Source organism: Plectropomus leopardus, chromosome 15, assembly GCF_026936395.1.
Source record: "Plectropomus leopardus strain MGB_pleo_1.0 chromosome 15, ASM2693639v1, whole genome shotgun sequence".
NCBI lineage: Eukaryota > Metazoa > Chordata > Actinopteri > Perciformes > Serranidae > Plectropomus > Plectropomus leopardus.
In genome coordinates, this window is record NC_142190.1 from 29,472,727 (window position 1) to 29,490,939 (window position 18,213).

The 18,213-nt window shown below is 38.5% G+C and overlaps 1 protein-coding gene across 2 annotated transcripts in view; it reads left to right on the forward strand.

Annotated features, from left to right (window-relative positions):
- nlgn2b (neuroligin 2b) overlaps positions 1 to 18,213 on the forward strand; it is an 88,761-nt gene that overhangs the window by 27,433 nt on the left and 43,115 nt on the right. For both annotated transcript variants that reach the window (XM_088088360.1, XM_042499594.2), the window contains exon 2: positions 14,062 to 14,809. In XM_088088360.1, coding sequence (XP_087944486.1) covers positions 14,293 to 14,809 — 517 coding nt within the window. In that variant the 5' untranslated portion in view covers positions 14,062 to 14,292. The remainder of the gene's footprint in view (positions 1 to 14,061; positions 14,810 to 18,213) is intronic.

Consider the following 18,213-nt stretch of genomic DNA (forward strand, 5'->3'; position numbering starts at 1 on the left):
GAGACGCAGTCACACTGACAGTGCATTACTCGGGAATCCTGAGACAAATGTGATACTTTTGAAAACACCGAGCAGGGTGTTGTCAACCAAAGCACCAGCGCGTCTCCTTAAAACCAGAGGCTAAAACATGATGTAAACTTGCGAGATATATTGTGAGGCTTCGGCTTGCTGTCATCACTCTTCAATGATCAAATTTAAAGTAGGCTAAAGCAGCATCTGGCCCGTGGCTACAGTCAGACTTTTGGGTTTCCTGTCATCCAGCGATCCTCGGGCTCTTTTGACTCTTTCTCAGTCTTGAGTCAAGAATAAAGCTGATTGCAGTTTGGCTGTGGGGGGTTTAGTGTTGAACGTGCCCGCCTGAGGAACGAAAGCTAGTTAATTCAATGTTATCCAGTAAATCTCCTTTGAAATTGCTCCCCTCTAGACATGCTTTTATGTATTGTCTTCATCTTTGCAACCACCTTTTCTATTCCCTCTATTCTTTTCCAGATTGTATTAAAATCATTATTATTATTTGCATTTTTTTTTTTAACATGTGCATCAGTGTGACAGGGCGATCATGTTAACACGGCTAAGCTGCCTTCTCTATTTAACTTAGTGGGCCATTTTATTCTTAAATTAGCTTAAAGCTCGAGGCGAAGCAGCTGTCAAACTGCTCCCTCAAACTGTGTGTATCGCCCACAGACACCTATACACACGCTAACACAGCTAGCGTTTCACCTAGATCATCGCTAATTAGTGCACCGCCAGATTGTGCACACTACTTGGCTTCGGCGTGACACACTCTCCCACTCACAACCACCAAACACACTTAAGAAAACAGATAAATAAAAGTAACAGCCCCCCAGAGGCAGCAATGTTCATCTATACCAAATTTTTTAAATAGAGATCTCTGTCCGTGTGCTGGCGAGGAGAGGTGGTAGATAAAGGGTTTTCCATGTGATCTACAGGTGTTAAACACAAAGAACAGTGGTGATCAACAGCAACATATTGATTTTCTGGTCCAGCAGTGGCAGAAAGCCTTTTGTCTAACATCTCCTATCTGCTCCCACTGCTGCTGCTTCAGTAACCTGCATTGATGCTTCATTAAGACCTGTTTAATTGACATCTACCTGATCATTTGTGAACTTTTTTTATCCCGACTTGTGTTTCCATGTTGTTAATTATCAGGGTGAATCCATGCAGCAGTGTTGTAAAGAAATTTTATGGCATTTAATTTGTTTTGACCTGTGTAAGAGGCCTCCTCTGCTCAGCGAGGATCCATCCAAAGAGCCTTTATCCCCTTGGAACGAAATGTTTGCTGTCATTTCTTGGGTTAATTGGAGTTATAATAAGTGTAAAGTGATATTTCCTTGTGGATATTCCCCACATATTCTTTTCTGGCTGCAAGTGTGATGAGGATGGGAGAGCAGTGACAGATGGAGCGGCCATGCTATCTGATTGAGCTGCTCTTTGAGTCTGGAGGGCTTATGGCAAATAGAATAAATTGTGGGATGAGGCTCACGGCCTTCATCAGCCCTAACGACACAGTGTTTCTCCGCAATTATGAGGTTGCCATGAAATTAACTCAGCGGCAAGAATTTACAACCTAAAATCTTCATTTTCTCTGACGGATTAAAAGGAAACGTTGGTATTTTTGAATGTAGGAATCCTTTTTCCTATGTTTTTGTGTCTACAGTGTAAGTTACTAATGATTCTTTTTTTAAATTGGTGCTTTATTGAGAGTGACGCCTGCAGCTGCAGTGGAAAAACGGGCTGCAGTGTTTTATCTTCAAGTAATTGTGCACCGGTAATTGTGAAAGTGTTTGTTTTTGCCACTGACAGGCTCAGATTGTTATTATCTGTTTACGGAAAGGATATTTTAGAGAAATTAAATGTTCTTTTGTTTACCTTTTGCTGATCCCGTCTGTTTGGTGATGTTTCAGGCTACACCCTGAAATTTGGAGTCGTTTGTTTGTTGTTTAGATTTATTTACTTGTCAGTGTGCTGTGCAGTGTACTTCTGAGGACGTTTTGGTCCCCAGACTTTGCTGTGGAGTAAACACTCCTGACTTTCACGTTACTCTTTAGCAGAGGCTGCAGCTGGCTTGATACAGCATCATAGAGGAAGAGACACTCTGCTCTGTGAGGCTCTGAGAAAACATTATCTTCTCTCTTCTACTTAGAGGTAGTGAATTTACAGCTCACAGCAGCTTGAGACGACACAGTCTCTGGCTTTTGTTTGGTATCTAATGTCAGCAAAAAATGTTGCATACTGCTGATCCGTCGTTAGCACCATGGCTTGTTTACATGAATGCCGCTGAATGTCGTGCTTAGCCCTGTTCAAACTTTAAAACTTCATATGGGAAAAAAAAGCAGAATCATATTCATATCTAGCAGCCAAATGGGATTCAACTGGCATAATTCTGAGTTGGCTACAGACCTAATAACTAAAGTAAAAGTTTAATTCTGAAATCTTGCAGACCTTTCCACATTGTCAAAATAAGTTTAATATTCAGCCATTTTGAACACTTAGCTACGCTTACTCCGACACAAAAAACTCTTTCTAGTATTCTGTTCTCCGACTTATACTAGCGTGTCCACCTCTTGTGTTATTTCAGAACAAACCAATCAGCAAAAGGTAAAAAAAACTCTGTAGCTTCCTTTCGGTAATGTTGTCAGACACTGATAAAAACTATCTGAGCCTTAATTCAGATACTGTATATTGTACATATTTTTTGTACAATCACGACTTTATCGGATCCTGTAATCATGTCTCTTGATTTTTGAAACACTTGTTTGTATTTTTAGATTTCAAAACTGTTATTTTAAACATCTGTATCGATATCAGCCCAGAATTTCAAAATCGGGGCATCACCAGTTATTATATTTAATATATATATATATATATATATATATATATATATATATATATATATATATATATATATATATATATATCTGGCAATCTATCTCCTAAATCTTATACACTGGAGCTTTAGATAAGAGGCAGTTGAGTCTGAGATATTCTGAGCCGTACTTTTTAGGAAAGGTCAAACCCCCAAACAATCGCATTTCAATAGCGTCTTTCAAATGACCTATCCTGCCTGCTAAAAGCTCGTGTTTCAAACCTTACACCCCAGTTTGTAATGCATCCTCTCTGCTATAAATGTGTAGTCTCCAAGCTGAAGCTGAAAATCCCAGAATACATCATCAGTTATATTTTCAGAGACTTTTGATAGCCCCCTCCAAAACCACACAAGACATTATAGTTCTATTTTTAAGGACTGAATAGTACTCCCTGTGATGAGCACTTGAAAGCGTCTTACCTTAAACTGTAAAGTGGCTTTGTTTCTGTAACTAGAAGGTGCGAATGACCACATTCCTTGTCTTTGAATATGATACCTTGGGAAAATTCTGCTTTGAGAGTGTATATTTAAATGTTACCATCATTTTGTCTTGTTAATCTGTAATGTTGTCTGTTGGAAGACATCGCTGTCTCCAGTTCAAAGTATGCTCATCAGTGAAATTGACTGCAGAGCTTTCTGACTGAAATAAACACCAGCATGAACTTGACTACACAAATCTCCCTTCAAACAGCAGCCTTTGAACAGTATAAACAGTTTTTGAAGATTAGAAATATTGATTTTGTTTGTTATTTCTGAGCTTTCAAATTCATTCATACCCTTTAGTATATGGTATAAGCTAGGGTTGCAAATTGTAGGCACATTTCTTAATCGATTAATCTGTATAATTAATGATTAATCGCTTTTTGAAAAAAACATTAATACTCTGCTTATTTCAAACAATACCGAAAGCATTTTATCCTCAGTCATAGCTCACAACAACATATTGCATATACCCTAACAGCATTTTATGGCCTATCGATTAATTGATTAAATTTCACATGTTCAATTAAATTCTTAACAACCATGGTCCACTTATTAGTGTTTAGAGCTGTCAACTGTTCACATGTAGGTCACGTGATGACATCTGAGCAGGCTGCATTCACTGAGCAAAGTGAAAATGAAAATAAATAAGATTTTCTTTGAACATCAGTGAATTGTGAGATAAGACATTAGTTAAGGTAATGTCAATAAATGAATTTGTATTTAAGGTTTTAGTAATGCATTTAATTATTTACGCTTGTTTCTTTGGGTGTCTGAGTCCCCTGACGTGTGGTCCATTTTTCGCTGTTTGGTAAGGAGGTCTGGAGCAGCTGTCAGCTGGGGCGCTGATTTACTTTGCTCCAGGTGTTCCCCTTTGTTGAAGAATGACCCGTAATAAGGAGAATGTATGAAACAAATTTTTAAAAAATGTGAAGAAACAACACGTTGCAAACAAATTCATTCAACATTCCTAATCTGTAACTGTCGTATTCAGGGTTGCAGGGAGGCTGGAGTCTATCTCATGGCTATCCCCATAAGTTGATCTTTAATAAAAAAGAGGCAGCCTAGTCTGAGATATTCTGATTGGTGTTGGTATTGGCTCAGAAATTTCAAAATCGGTGCATCCCTATTCATCTACTTTGCTACATGAAAGTGCTCAATGTTGCAGGGTTGCAAAGTTGTGATCTGGCCTGAAGGTGAAGCCAAATCAAACCTCAATTAGTGTCCAAAATGGAAAGAGTTAATACTCTGGTGAAAGTGCCATAAGTGTTGTGGACCAATAAATATTCATTCCAAATTTAGTGGATAGTCTGCCAAAAGTTTTTTAGATAATTTGTTGTGCTCTTAAGTGCTGATCAAATAAAAAAAGTTCGCCTGGTGGTGGTGCAAGATAAAAGGTCAGGGGGTCATGAAGATCTTTAGAAATCATCCAGTTCTGATTTCATGGTGGCCTGGGAACTAGATCCTGAAATATCTCTCTTTGGCACTCAAGGTATTGCTGGGAAATATGTATAATTCACTTAATTTTTTTGTTCAAATGAAGCATTATGATGAGAACAAAAAGGTAATAATCACGCACAAAGTAGCAGATGATATTTGGCTACATTAGCAGCCTTGAGTCATGACAGTCCTGCAAACTGATGTAAATGTTATGGGACTGTCCTGACTCCAAATGTCTCCTGAGTCCAGATAGCTAGTTCTGGCATCACCCAGGGAAAACAGTCACATCGGCTGACCAAACAGTGTATGATTTTACTTTGTTTGGTATGTTCTGACCTGCTGGCTAACTAACGCAAGCTAGCCAGCTGTCTGAAGAAACCAGTCTGATGTCTCGTCAAGAAACACAAATAGCAGGAGCAGGTGAATCAGACTGTTGTACTCTGTGCTGGAAATGATTATTAAAGTGGATGTCTGAAGCATCTGGCACTGACAGTCTATAGCTGTATTGGATCATTTTTGAATATGCACAACATTGACAGCCCTGCAGATGGTGCAGGTATTTCATTATTCTTGCTCAACTGTCCTGCACATGAAGTCCTAGACTTAGACTTACTGAATTTCGACATTACAGTACATCTGTTTAGATTCTCCGTCTATTAGGAAAAACAGTTTGTTTTTTTTTAACATTTTTTGCTAATGATTATAAAAAATCAGTTATTAAATGTATATTGTGATGGGAACATAACTTGAAATCTTTTTTTTATTTTGGCCACATGGCCTCCCAGCCCAGAAGGATGTTTAAATCAACTGACTGACCAGCTGTTTAAGGTTCTGCCATTACGTTATTATTTCCTAATAAGGACAAGAAAAGAAATTCATTAAACTTTGTCTTGCAATAAAGAACAAAACAAATATATATGTTTGCAGTGTTGGGCATTTACTTTACTGTGACTTGGTTGACCTAAAATTCCTTATTAACCTGCCTGTTTAATACATTTCATTCTTACCATCTACATAATGATACAGCTTTCATTAAGCTGGTGAAACCGGCTGTTATTTTTCATCTCCACAACTTGAAAGAGTATATGACATAAATATGTATCTTTCCATAAGGTTCAGCAGTGATCCTATTACAATAATCCTCAAATGGTTTGAAGCTCGATTGACTTTAAGTCCGCACAATCTCTGCCTATTACCCTCGGCAGCCCTCCCCTTGTCTTCAGGAGCTTCAGTCAACATTATCTGGCATGTCACATTAAAGACAATAATCTTTCAGGGGCTCAACTGTTGTCTCTAAGTAAAAGACACTTTTTAAAAATTAGTTGGGCAGTAAGTGATGTCATATTTGTTCAACACAATTAGAACTCGTGCCCTAAAATTAAGCAATGACTGTACTAGTTGAGTCAACTATTTTGGTCTCAAATCAAAGAAATCTATGCCCTTTCAGTACTGAATTTACACAATGGAATAGGACTGTCAGACCTTTCACAATTGTGCTGTCACCACTGCATCATATAGTTGTTACAAATAACAATATAGAGGAAAGGACATTTCCAGTGGTAGCTCCTGAGTCAATGAATTTTGACATAATGCCGTACTCTCCAGGAGTGGAGGCAATTTCTTCCTTCAAGTCCTTTTCCTGTTTCACCCAGTTCCCTGGCACTCTTTACGTTGGGGCGGATTATGGATAGCTTCAGTGTCTAGTGTGAAAAGAGGATGAGGCCCTTTGGCTGTGCCTACATATGCAGCCTGACAAGTCTAATCTTGGCTCTGAAGACGACTTATTCATCTTGTCCGGTCCATTAGAGATTTAAGGGAACATTAGGGCCTGTAAACATCTCTTTTCAATCAAAATTGCATTGTTGTCTTCACCATACCTGTGAAATGGAACATTCCCTCAATCTTCTTCACACTTTCCTAAAGCAGATGTGACGAGCTTATTTTCACAGTGCCCATAGGCAGCTGTGTCTTACATTTTGCAGAGTGGCATGGCCATGTCTGCTGTGTTTGCTCAGTCCAACTACTTGAATATTAAACAAATTCTGCTACTCTGTTAAGCTAGTGAAGTCATAGCAAATAGTTTTGTACATGCCTGTTGTATTCCTAGCCCCATGATACCCCCATGATAACTTCTGGTTAGTCCTTTACTTAACTGGCATCTGCAAGAGTTAATAGAGTTGGATTCCACCACCATGCCAGACAATGATATCGGTTTTCTGATCTGAAAGCAAATAAACGTATTAATCAAAATATTTAAAAAAAAAAAAAAAACAACAACAAAAAAATGTATGTGATGTGGTGATTTGGTTCTGTCTTCTTTGATGTACCCAAGTTTCTGTTCCACCTCCTTTAAAGGAATTTTTCACCCACAGAATTACCATGTATCATCTATTTATTTATTTACTCACTTACCTTGAATCCATGCAGAAAACTTCTCACGTGCCTTCATGGTGAACAGAGAATCCAAAAAGTTGAAATTTTCTGTTAATTAAAGTAAACGAGGACTTTGTTGAACAACAGCAAAACTATATCAAATTATCAGTTTACACACTCTCCTACAAATCGTGCAGTATTATCCAAGTCTCATTTATTCAGTCTTTTACTCAGTACCTCCCAAACACAATAATTTTGACTATATCTTTACAATATAAAACACACTGGTACAAACAATCTTTGAACTACAGAGTTCAAACGCACGTGCATGCCCTGGCACATTTAGGGCATACTACCTGGAGCAAGTTTTTTATACTGTAACATGTTAGCGGACCCTGATTGCTTAAGTTTGTAAAAATCTTTTGCCTTTTTTTTTATTCTAAGTTCACTGCAAAGACATGCATGCAAAGCAAGATTTTTGTCAAGAATTCAAGGTAACACAGTGAGTAGTCAATATGTGCTCATGTGGTGGATGAACTATGTTTTTGTTCTTATAAATTCAACTTTGCATTTATAAGAGGAAGAATATGGCATTTTCTCTTTTAAAAGTTATTTCAATGGGAGGCTTCCAACTTTGTTAGTATGGAAGTCCTGATAATCATCAGAGCCTTTGGAATTGGATTTCTAGGATTTTCATCAGTTCACCGCTGATCGCAAAGAAATCAATAAAGCAGCCAAATATGCTACTCTGTTATCCAAGGCCACTTCTTTAGGTTGTTCTTCCATCCACAGGCAGTAGAGGGTAGAGATATGATCAGATTATTCAGTTAACGGTGCCACAAGCTGTGTTCTCATATTGGTTATTTCTCCAGAATACCTACCTACCGCTAACTCTCGCAGATGCAGGTTAAGTGAAACAAGTGCCCAGAGGCCATGCTCATAACTCACGCAGGGTATCAAGGGGCTAGGAATAAGGTGATGCAACTATTGATGTTTCTGCAAAGGGAGTCACCTTTCCATCAGATGTCAGCGCATAGGGACAGTGGAAAACTGTTTCTAGATATTTGCAAGGGAATTCAACATATAGCCATCCAAGCTTTGGTTTGTTTTCTTTAATAATTAATTTTTTTCTAAGCAAAGTGACAGTAGACTGCAGACGAGCAAGTTTAGTCAAAAACTCAGCACTCTGTTTCTGTCTGGCTAAGCTCCTTGTCATCCACAGATGTTGACTAGCAGAGGGGAGCAGCTTGACAGCCAAAGTAATGCATGTAGTCTTAACTCTCAAAGTGGAAACAAAGCAATATAAAATCCAAAGGCATGCATTTTCCCTAACACCGCAATTCTGCAAAAGTTTTCACAAACCACTCTGACCATCCCACTTTAAACATAGCCATAAAAGTGTCCTAGTGGCAGAGACATTACCTTCTCAGACAGCTTCAGCTGACAGGGCTACCGATTATATAACAACAGCTTAAAACAGCCTGGTGATTTGTGTGTCAATTTAGCCTGTTTTATGCGTGAAGATGCACGCTCGATGCCATTTCAGCTCACGGATGGTTGACATGAACAGATGTTAGGGATGTTCGGGTTTACCATTTGCGAGTCACATGTAAGAGGTTGAGAACAGACCAATTTGTGCTCACCGTTGAGTCTCTACTCACATGCAACATCTGATGCCTCATCGAATTTTACACGTGTGTGTACGTCATTGCTAGTGCAAGCATTACAGAGAACACTGACAGGCTACAAACACTTGACCCTCACCTACGCTATCTCAGTCAGGAAGGACATAGTACTGTGTGCATCATCGGAACTACTGTTCATACTAAAGGTGCTCTGACCTTGGGCCTGTGCTGTATGTTCAGTCCCATTAACCAACAGGATACGGGCACAGATGCCTGTATTAAAGTCTATGTACATGGGTGTGTAACCATGGCAAATAAGCAGTGAGCAATGACAGCAACTCTGTGTAATTTAATGCTATTTAAACCACAGGCTTCATGCAATATTCTGTATTGCATAGACTATATAGTTGTTGATGTGTGTGTGGTTGTACTTACAGTTTGGGTCTGCATTGTTGTTGGTCTTCTTCTTGAACAAACCAATTTCCAATACATTCCTCCTGCTATTGTCTGTAATTCGTAGCTGGAAGATAAATACAACTCTCATATCTGTCTGTTAAATATGGAGCCACAACCAGCATCCTGTTTGCTTAGTTTAGCATAAAGACTAGAAAACAGGAAAACAGTGCACAAAGCTCTGTTTAGTCAACTACACTTTCTATGTAGCACTTCTACAGCTCACTGAGTAACATGTGTCATTAGTTTAATCGGTAAATAAACAGAAGTCTAAAAAAAGTAAAGGTCTTGGTTTAATGGGTGTTTATGTGTGGAAATTTTCTTGGCCAAAAGCAGTGACTTCTTGAGGTTTCTCTGTCACCTTGTGGTGATGACAACTCCAGCCAAGAAATATGGAATGGGAATTGCGGAGCATTCACCGCCATCTTGAAGCAGCTACAGTAGATGCTGGTCTAATCATCTGTCATCTGCCAATTGTTCATCATAAGAAATATATTGCATGCGCAAAAACTGACGATTGAGGGGGGAGGGTGCTCCGAGAGTGTGGTGTAATGAGTAACTGTACTATATATATATATATATATATATATATATATATATATATATATATATATATATATAGATTTCAACAGTGCTCCTAATGAACTACCTAGCTCCAAAATTAGAGAAGCTATTTGTGGTGATTCTTTTATTGTGGCAAGCCGCCACAAATAAATGAATTTGTGGGGAAACCCTGGATAAAGAATAGTCAAAGGGCATTGTGAGCGAGCCAACCATTACCATCCCTGATGTCTGTTTTGGTGTTCAGGCCTCAAGCTACATGCAATGCAAAAATAATCATTTGTGGGTGCAGGACCTACAGGTCAACAAGCCAAATGCCATCTACACAATTATCAAAACAAAAATGATGTAATAATAAGATAACTGAATGCTAACAAAACATCAGCTAATCGTGTTTAATTAATCTTTATCCAACTATATACTATTATGCTTGGGAATATCACAGTATTACACTATAGCAGGGTATTGAGAAATCTCAAATGTATTTTTTTCAATACCTTTATGAATACATAAAAAGCTCCTCTTTTAATTAAAATCATTGTATGTTGTGCACAGCACGTACCACCAGAGCTCAGTCTCTGGTCTATACTGGTGGCACAGGCAGCTGAGGTGAAAGAAAGTGTGACTTAAGAAACTGTGTGATGGAAGGAGAAGTTACAGGACTGTAAACAGCCAGCGACCAGCTATTGGAGAGAAATCCTGGGGAATATCATCATGTTTTTTACATCTAATTTGGAGAATTAAGGTGAAATTTTAGGAAGGTATGAAGTTATGAAATATTACATACTACCCATGCCTAACACTACATATGGTGTGTGACTCTTGTTTACTGTTGAGTGTTTTGTGTTAGTTCAGCTCTTCATTTTGACACTTACAGTAAACAGCCAGCAGACGGCACTCACACTCTCATCCAAGAAAATAGCCAACTTGCTATTGATGATGACACATTCCCATTCCCTGAGTCCTCATTATAACTCCATTAAACCACTTCAGTTTTTGAACAAGACATAATGTGAGGCTGGTACACAGGTTTTGTTACTTTTTAAACTTTTTAAAACAGCAAGGCAATCATTTTCCCTGTTTCCACTTTTTAAGCCAAGCTAAGCTAACTGTCTCCTTAATGCAGCTTCATCTTTAAGGGACATATGAAAGTGGTATCAATCATCATCTAACTTAAGGTAACAATGCAAGTGAGCATTTTTCACGTTAAATTATTCCTTTTAATGTACTTGGCAGGATAAATAAAAACTAGAATGAGATGAACATTTTGGAGAAATGAACACATTTTCCCTATTTCTTTGCCTCTTACTCCAGAAAGTCTAGTTGGTTCTCTAATTCACGCAATCTTACCCCCTCACAATGAGTCTTTTACTACAAAGCATAGAGGGTCATGTACTGTGTATAATACACATTAATCTTTTCTAAGTTGGATTTTCAGCTTGACTATGTATGCGCACTAAATTTCTTGATGAGAATTCAGGGTGTCCTTACACATCTTACTCCCTCGTCCAAATGTATCATAAGATTTGTCTTAAGATGGAGTCACTCAGAGGGCTCTAATGAAGTGAATCTTTTTCCAGACAACTTGTTCCTGTTTTGTCCTTATGAGCCGAGAGCCACTCACATCACTAACTTTGAGTATCCTGTAATGTTTGCACGCCATCTTTCAGCTGTATTTTTGAATGTCATCCCCTGTGTCTACCGGCTGCCAGTGGAGTGTGGATGTTGCAGAGTTGAGGTGAAGGGATGAGGTGGAATTCAACCAACAGTTTGCGCCACATAAAGCCTTTATCACACCTAAATGGCTCCGTCTCCCAAAGCCAGAGTGAGATAAGCACTGCCCATTCATCTGTAATAATGTGGAAGCAAGAACCAACTGAAGTGAGTTGAGAGGGAATGGCTAACTCTGACACAGTGGGGACGGCTGAAAAGGGTGCAGGGCCAGGGGTTCGTCTTGTTCACTCAGTGACGTGTGAACACGCTTTTATTTATTTTGTATATTCAGCTTGATTACAAGATGTGTTGTTTCACACTTTAAAGTACTGTAATTATCTTCAAGATGAAAATGTGAACCAGAGGCCACCTTACGCCATGGTTACTAAGAAAGCTTCCCTTTGGACTACAAATTATGTTCTTGCAACCAGACCAAATATTCTTTAACACTTACCCTGCTTTCATATGCTTATCGATGGCTTCTGTTTGCAAGTAAAAACTTTTTTTAGGAGTTCATGTATAACTTCTAATTTGGCAACCTGTATTCCAATATTTTTAATAGCATTTTAAGGCAGATTAAAATGTAACCAAGGCATTATTCATAACATGTTGACTTTCCAAACCTACCATACTAACTTTGGGTCTGTCCACAGTTTACAACCATGTGTGCCTGGGGCCAGCCTGGTATCACTTCAGGGCGTCTAAATATGCAGTTTGAGCAGCATCCCTGGTGTTTCAGACTGGAGTAACTTTTTCATAGTTCTAAGAACCCAGATTTCTGTTGTATCAGCACTGTAAGAACTAGAAACGATCATAGTTCTTAGAATGCTGCTAAAGGAACACCTTTTAGGGTCTGTATGAGACACATTGGGCTTCAGTGTAAACCCAGTGGCATCATTATTAGATATTTCTAGCAATGGATGCAGTGTGAAGAGTGTGAAAGTCTTCTAATAGGTGGGAGGGTAGGTGGATGGGTCCAACAAGCGCAAGCCTTGACCCAGGAGGCCGGAGTTTGTGTTCAGTGTGAAACTAAAAGTCATCATTGATATATGTAAATGTATGTTCCAAAAGTACAGCTTACCAGATGTATTTCATAACTTTTTTTAATGAACTCTGGTATACATTTATACCCAACAAGACAGCTGAGGATATTTATATTCCATAATTTCTGCACAACTTTCAGACAATTTGCTTTGAAATAGAGTGGACCATTACCTTGGAATATCAGTCCTCACTTTATTTAAACATCATTTCGCATCATCATTTTTTCATTTAAGTCTAACATGAAAAAATTTGAATATAACATAAATTCTAGACAAGAGCTTTTTACTATAGGCCCCTTTGGTTTTCGTAACCTCTTCTGCACAATTCTTATGTCTGTTATCATGTACTTTATTTTGTCATATATTATGTGCTAATAAATTCAATTCAATTCTGTTAGTCATGTGACTCGACTGACATGACTAACTCCAACTACCATCTTTTCCAGACTCTAACCAAGTACTTTTGTTTCCTAAAACTAAACACCGATCCCTTGACTTACATGACTAGCGTCATTATAAGTAACACTGGGAAGTTCTGTCCAAGCATCAAAATTTGACGTGTCAAGATGAGATCACAGCTGGACTTATCTGACCAAAAGTTTACAACTCTAAATGCAGCTGTGTGTTTGCACCAGAAATGCATTGGGAGGCATTGAACACACTGCTTTTGTGTATGTAATGTACATGTCTATTTGCAAATTTAGTAAGGAAGTTAAATTTAACAGAAGTTAAATTTGAGACATGTCAGTGGTGAAATACACAGTGGACATAATCTTGACACAAGGCACTGATCCTAGATGTCGTTTTTCCAGGATTGCAGTCATGGCCAAAAATATAAAATAATGCAAACAACAGATCAGTCAAGTGGAGAGACAAAAGGAATACAGTAAATGCTGTTGTTCTGAGCCCAGAAAATTGCAACATCATGGCTTGTTTTGTGGTGGTTTCATATTTAATGAAGATTTATGCCTCCTATTTTAGACAGCATTTCTGCTGCACTTCTTTATCAGCTGCAGTGATTGTTGCTCATTGTTTGGTCCATTTTAACAACTGTTCTGTGGATGAAGTCTGTATAGTCTTCTTTGTAGATGCATCACTGGTGTTAGTCCGACGTGCAGTGCCACAAAGGAATTAATTTTAGTCCGACAACTTTAAAGTGCTTAAATTCACACTGACATCAGTATTTTCAGGTTAAACCAATTATCTTCAAGATCACTAAATCACATGACATAATGGTGTCTGTTGTGGAAGACAGAAAAGCAAACTATAGCCGCAGGGTAATATAAATGTACTACAAAGGAGTCATCTGCCGTCAAGTGTCATTATTGCTTCTTTTTTAATCCAACAGTCACTTCATCTTATGTAAAATCAGCGCACCCATAGTGTCCTCTCGGGCCTTTTTAAACACACAGATGGGGCTTATAAAGTGAACCTATAAACACACACACACACTGACTCAAACCTGCAACCTGTCTGTGTCTTTCAGGTGTAATTTGCGTGCTGACTGCAGCTCTGGACCCATCAGGAGTTCCAAGGAGGAAGACGGATGAGACCACAGAGTCTACCTGAGAATGCTACCTGTCCCTCCGCCTCACCATGTCACCCTAAGAAAACTGCTGACCTGTCCCCGTCCACAAATCCTCTTTTTTCCTTTGTTATCTCCCATAACCCACTGAGTTTGTGATCCCTCTCTACACCCAGCTGAAGTCCTAGTGATATGGCTAAAAGAGCCTTTATTTTGGACATGTTGTTTTTTCCTCTCAATGCTGCCAGCCACCATGGCTATGGTGGGAAGCGGCATTATACTTCTCAGCAGGTTGCTAATCACTGTCTGCTGTGGCTCTGGGGACTCGTGCTACACCTCACCCTGTCCTCATGCCAGCGGGTTGACCTGAAACACCCCATAGTGTCCACAGGCTATGGAAAGGTCCGTGGCATCAGGAAGGAGCTCAACAATGAGATCTTGGGCCCTGTGGAACAGTACTTAGGTGTGCCGTATGCCACTGCACCGATCGGCGAGCGCCGCTTCCAGCCTCCTGAAGCTCCAGGCTCCTGGCAAGAGATCCGCAATGCCACCCATTTCGCACCAGTGTGTCCCCAGAATGTGCATGGGGTTTTACCGGAGATCATGCTACCAGTGTGGTTCACAGATAACCTGGATGCTGCAGCGACCTATGTTCAGAACCAGAGTGAGGACTGCCTTTACCTCAACATCTATGTACCCACTGAAGACGGTGAGTGAGACAAAAGCATTATATAAGATAAGAGGAAATGAAGTTAGTCTCAGCTTGTCAAACTGTGCATTTAAAGTGGGTTAAAAAAAAGATGAGCATGAGAGTTAAATCCCAGGTCTGCTTGAAAAGATTAGTGTGTGTCACAACTTTTCAAAGTGTTAGAACAGCCGGTACTCTGTAACTTTAAAAATGTTATATTTGCGCACCAGGACTCCCTGAAATAATGTCATTCTGATCAGTTAGTCAGGATGATATTCAGGGAAAAAAAATTCTTAAAGAGAGCCAAAAAACATCCACAGGGTTGCCACTGTCATAAAAAAATCAGAAAAAAATCCTAAAATTTCACAATCACATTTTCCATCATTTTTGTCTAATGATATTGTTTTAGTAACCTTCCACAGATAACACAGTGGTAAATCAATTTCCTGTAGCTGAAAATCTAGATGTTTAACAATGTTTTGTTCACCACTGCATACATTTCCTCAATTACCCACTTCATAACATAATTTCTAGCTGAAATTATGTTTGTATAAAGTTTAAATCTGAACTGTTTGAGAAAGAGAAGGAGAGAAAAAAAGTATTATGGGTCCTTGAAAAGTCATGGAAAAGTTAAAAAATTTTGTCCATGAAAATGTGTGGGAAACTTGCATCCCGGATATTACCAAAAACGGTAAATTCACTGATAATCTACTGGTCTTGCATTAAAGTCAGTCTCAATTGGTATTACTTTCTCAGTTACTGGTCTAATCGTGTTCTAAATGTGCGTACTTTGGCATTTGGCGCCCCATATGCAATCTTCCTTATGCTAATACTCTGCAAGGCAATTAGATACACTTGCTTTTTTCCTCATATTAAATTTAACATTTTATCAAATCTAAAATTCCCACCAAACATGCCCCACTAGCTGCTTTTTGTACCAGTTAGCCACATTGTGACTTGTTATGTTTCAGCTTTTAGCTTGCACTAATTTGCGCAAACCATGCATGAACATTATATCCTGTTAGCTCGCTTACATTAACCTTTTGCATGAGCAATGCAGAGTAAGTTGCATGCGTTTTGAGTGATTGAAAACAGTGAACTACTGATGTAGTAAATCACACCATGACTTGATGACACCATTAACATTTTATTACAACCAGTAGAAAAGGGAAATGTCTCCAAGTCCCTACACTGAGAAAGTTTTCAGAAAGTTCTGAAAGTACTTTTTTCATTAATTCTTCTGATTTTCTGTTAACTTCTTGTTTTTCTGTGTCAAAGTATTCATCATGATACTATGTTTTAATACAGCCCAAGCCTCAGTAACTAGCTAGCATTAGTATATTAACGCTAACATCATCAGGCTCTGTTTAGGCGAGGAAAACAGGTTTTGGTGTCAGGTCACAACTTTGGTAATTTCTTGTTTTTAAAATGAATAGTGTAAAAAATAAAGTGCAATACAGTCAGTGTTGTACAGAATCTCTCTAGACAACAGAAAGCTAATTGTAGTTTTCTCATAAAAAGCCCCTACAATAACAAGCTAGCATTGCCAATGTTAGCATAACTGCAACAGAGCTGCCAGCCATTTAATGGTCTGTGAATTTACTGATTAAGATGGTCAAAGAGTGAGCAGAAGAAACCAAAATATTATCTTAACTGCATTTTAACCGGTTTTTTTTGTTTTGTTTTTTTTTACTCCAGCAGCCTTGCTAGGCTGTCTGTTTCTACCCTGCAAGTGTTAAAACATCAGATAAGATTTGCATAACTATCATTGCATAACATCAGATAAGATTTGCATAAAATTGCTGAAACTTTCTACTGTGAAGAGAAAAACATGTAAAATATTGTTTATCAAACTACCACATTTCTTTCCTCTTTCACCTCTATTTAATTTGGACAAAGCAGTAACTTAACGCTGCAAACACACCGGGCAGAGGTGAAGTGCAGACTGTGGTGAGCTGCTTGCAATGTCTATGTCAATATCTGGCCAAACTAAAACTTTGTAAAAGTGTAACTTTTAATGAAAAATTTCATCCGGAAGATAAGTAAGCAATCATAGTCTTGTGATTCTTGTGACATGTTGACATGTTACAAAGAATGTCTTTCTGTCTCAAACACATGAGCACGCCCCCCTGCTGAAGAACAATGTAATTATTGTAGTGAGCCACACTTTGCTGCTGTAAAAAAAAGTGAAAGAAACTGAAAAAACTATTCAAGAATCCCTTAAATATACTTTAAATGACTAAATCACAGTTACGTTATTGCAGAATTTTCCCTTGAATTCTGTGAGTCTGTGAAACAAAAGACTTTCACCACTCTATAGGTCATGTGACTCTCAGCTTGCTAGTTGTAAGAGAACCTTTAAGAGTATATGTGAAAGCCATGGTTTGCCTTCAGTTGTCAACAAGGATGCTGAAATATGTTTGTAATTACAGTTAGCTGAAGGACTAACACTCATATGGACATACATTGCCTTACTGTTAAACACTGAGCAGCCATCACCAAGGATTTTAACTATTGCCAAACTCTCTTACCATTTGCAGTGCGCTGGTTCTATTGAACTTATCGACAAGGGGCTGTAATGTAAAACATGTGTTTTTTAACCTCAATGACCATGTTGTTGGTATGCTCATGCCATTTTGTCTGACTGGAGTGAGGCTATTTACTTGCTGTGGATACTGTGGTTGGGTTTGGGATGCTGTAATATATATATATATATTTTTTAAAAAATGCCATAGGCAGCCTTGTTTGAAAAATTAACCAAAAATGGAAGGTCAATAGGCGGGTTTCGATTAACCCTCACATTGCCCAAATTGAAATTGTGAATATAAAATGATTATAACATGTTGATTTAAAAAAAAAACCTCCCATTTAGCGCAAAAAAGTTTTTGTGCTCGCATGAGGTGGTATTTCAGTGAATTCCAAAAAGGCCATATTTCACAAAACTGTAATGGAAACACTTCTTTCACTTTTATAGGTCACACAAAGTACAATAAAGAGTTAAACAGTATCTGCAAGAGGTGTTAATGCATCTCGTAACTCTTCAAAAGTTGAGCAGATCATCCAGAAGTCTTGAATCCAAAATTCCTCTGTGAAATCATGGACTATCACCTCCCACAAGTCCCTCATATGTGGCCGCTCTCATGTATTAGAGGCTTGCCTTTCCATTATCGCTCGCAGAACACACTGTCATCGCCTTCGATTGGAAATAATGACAGCTAGAGTGGTCACTGCAATAGAAATAAACCTGCTAATGTTTTGAACATCCATTGCCATGCTGCTTGGAAGGTAATCGTGGGAGCAGAATTTGCATAACATCTCAAGAGAAGTAGCATGACATCGCTCAATGGAAATGCAGTCATCTTGCAATTGTGTTTTGTCAACATTTCAAAAATATCGCTTAAGTTTTGTTTAAATCTGCAATGGAA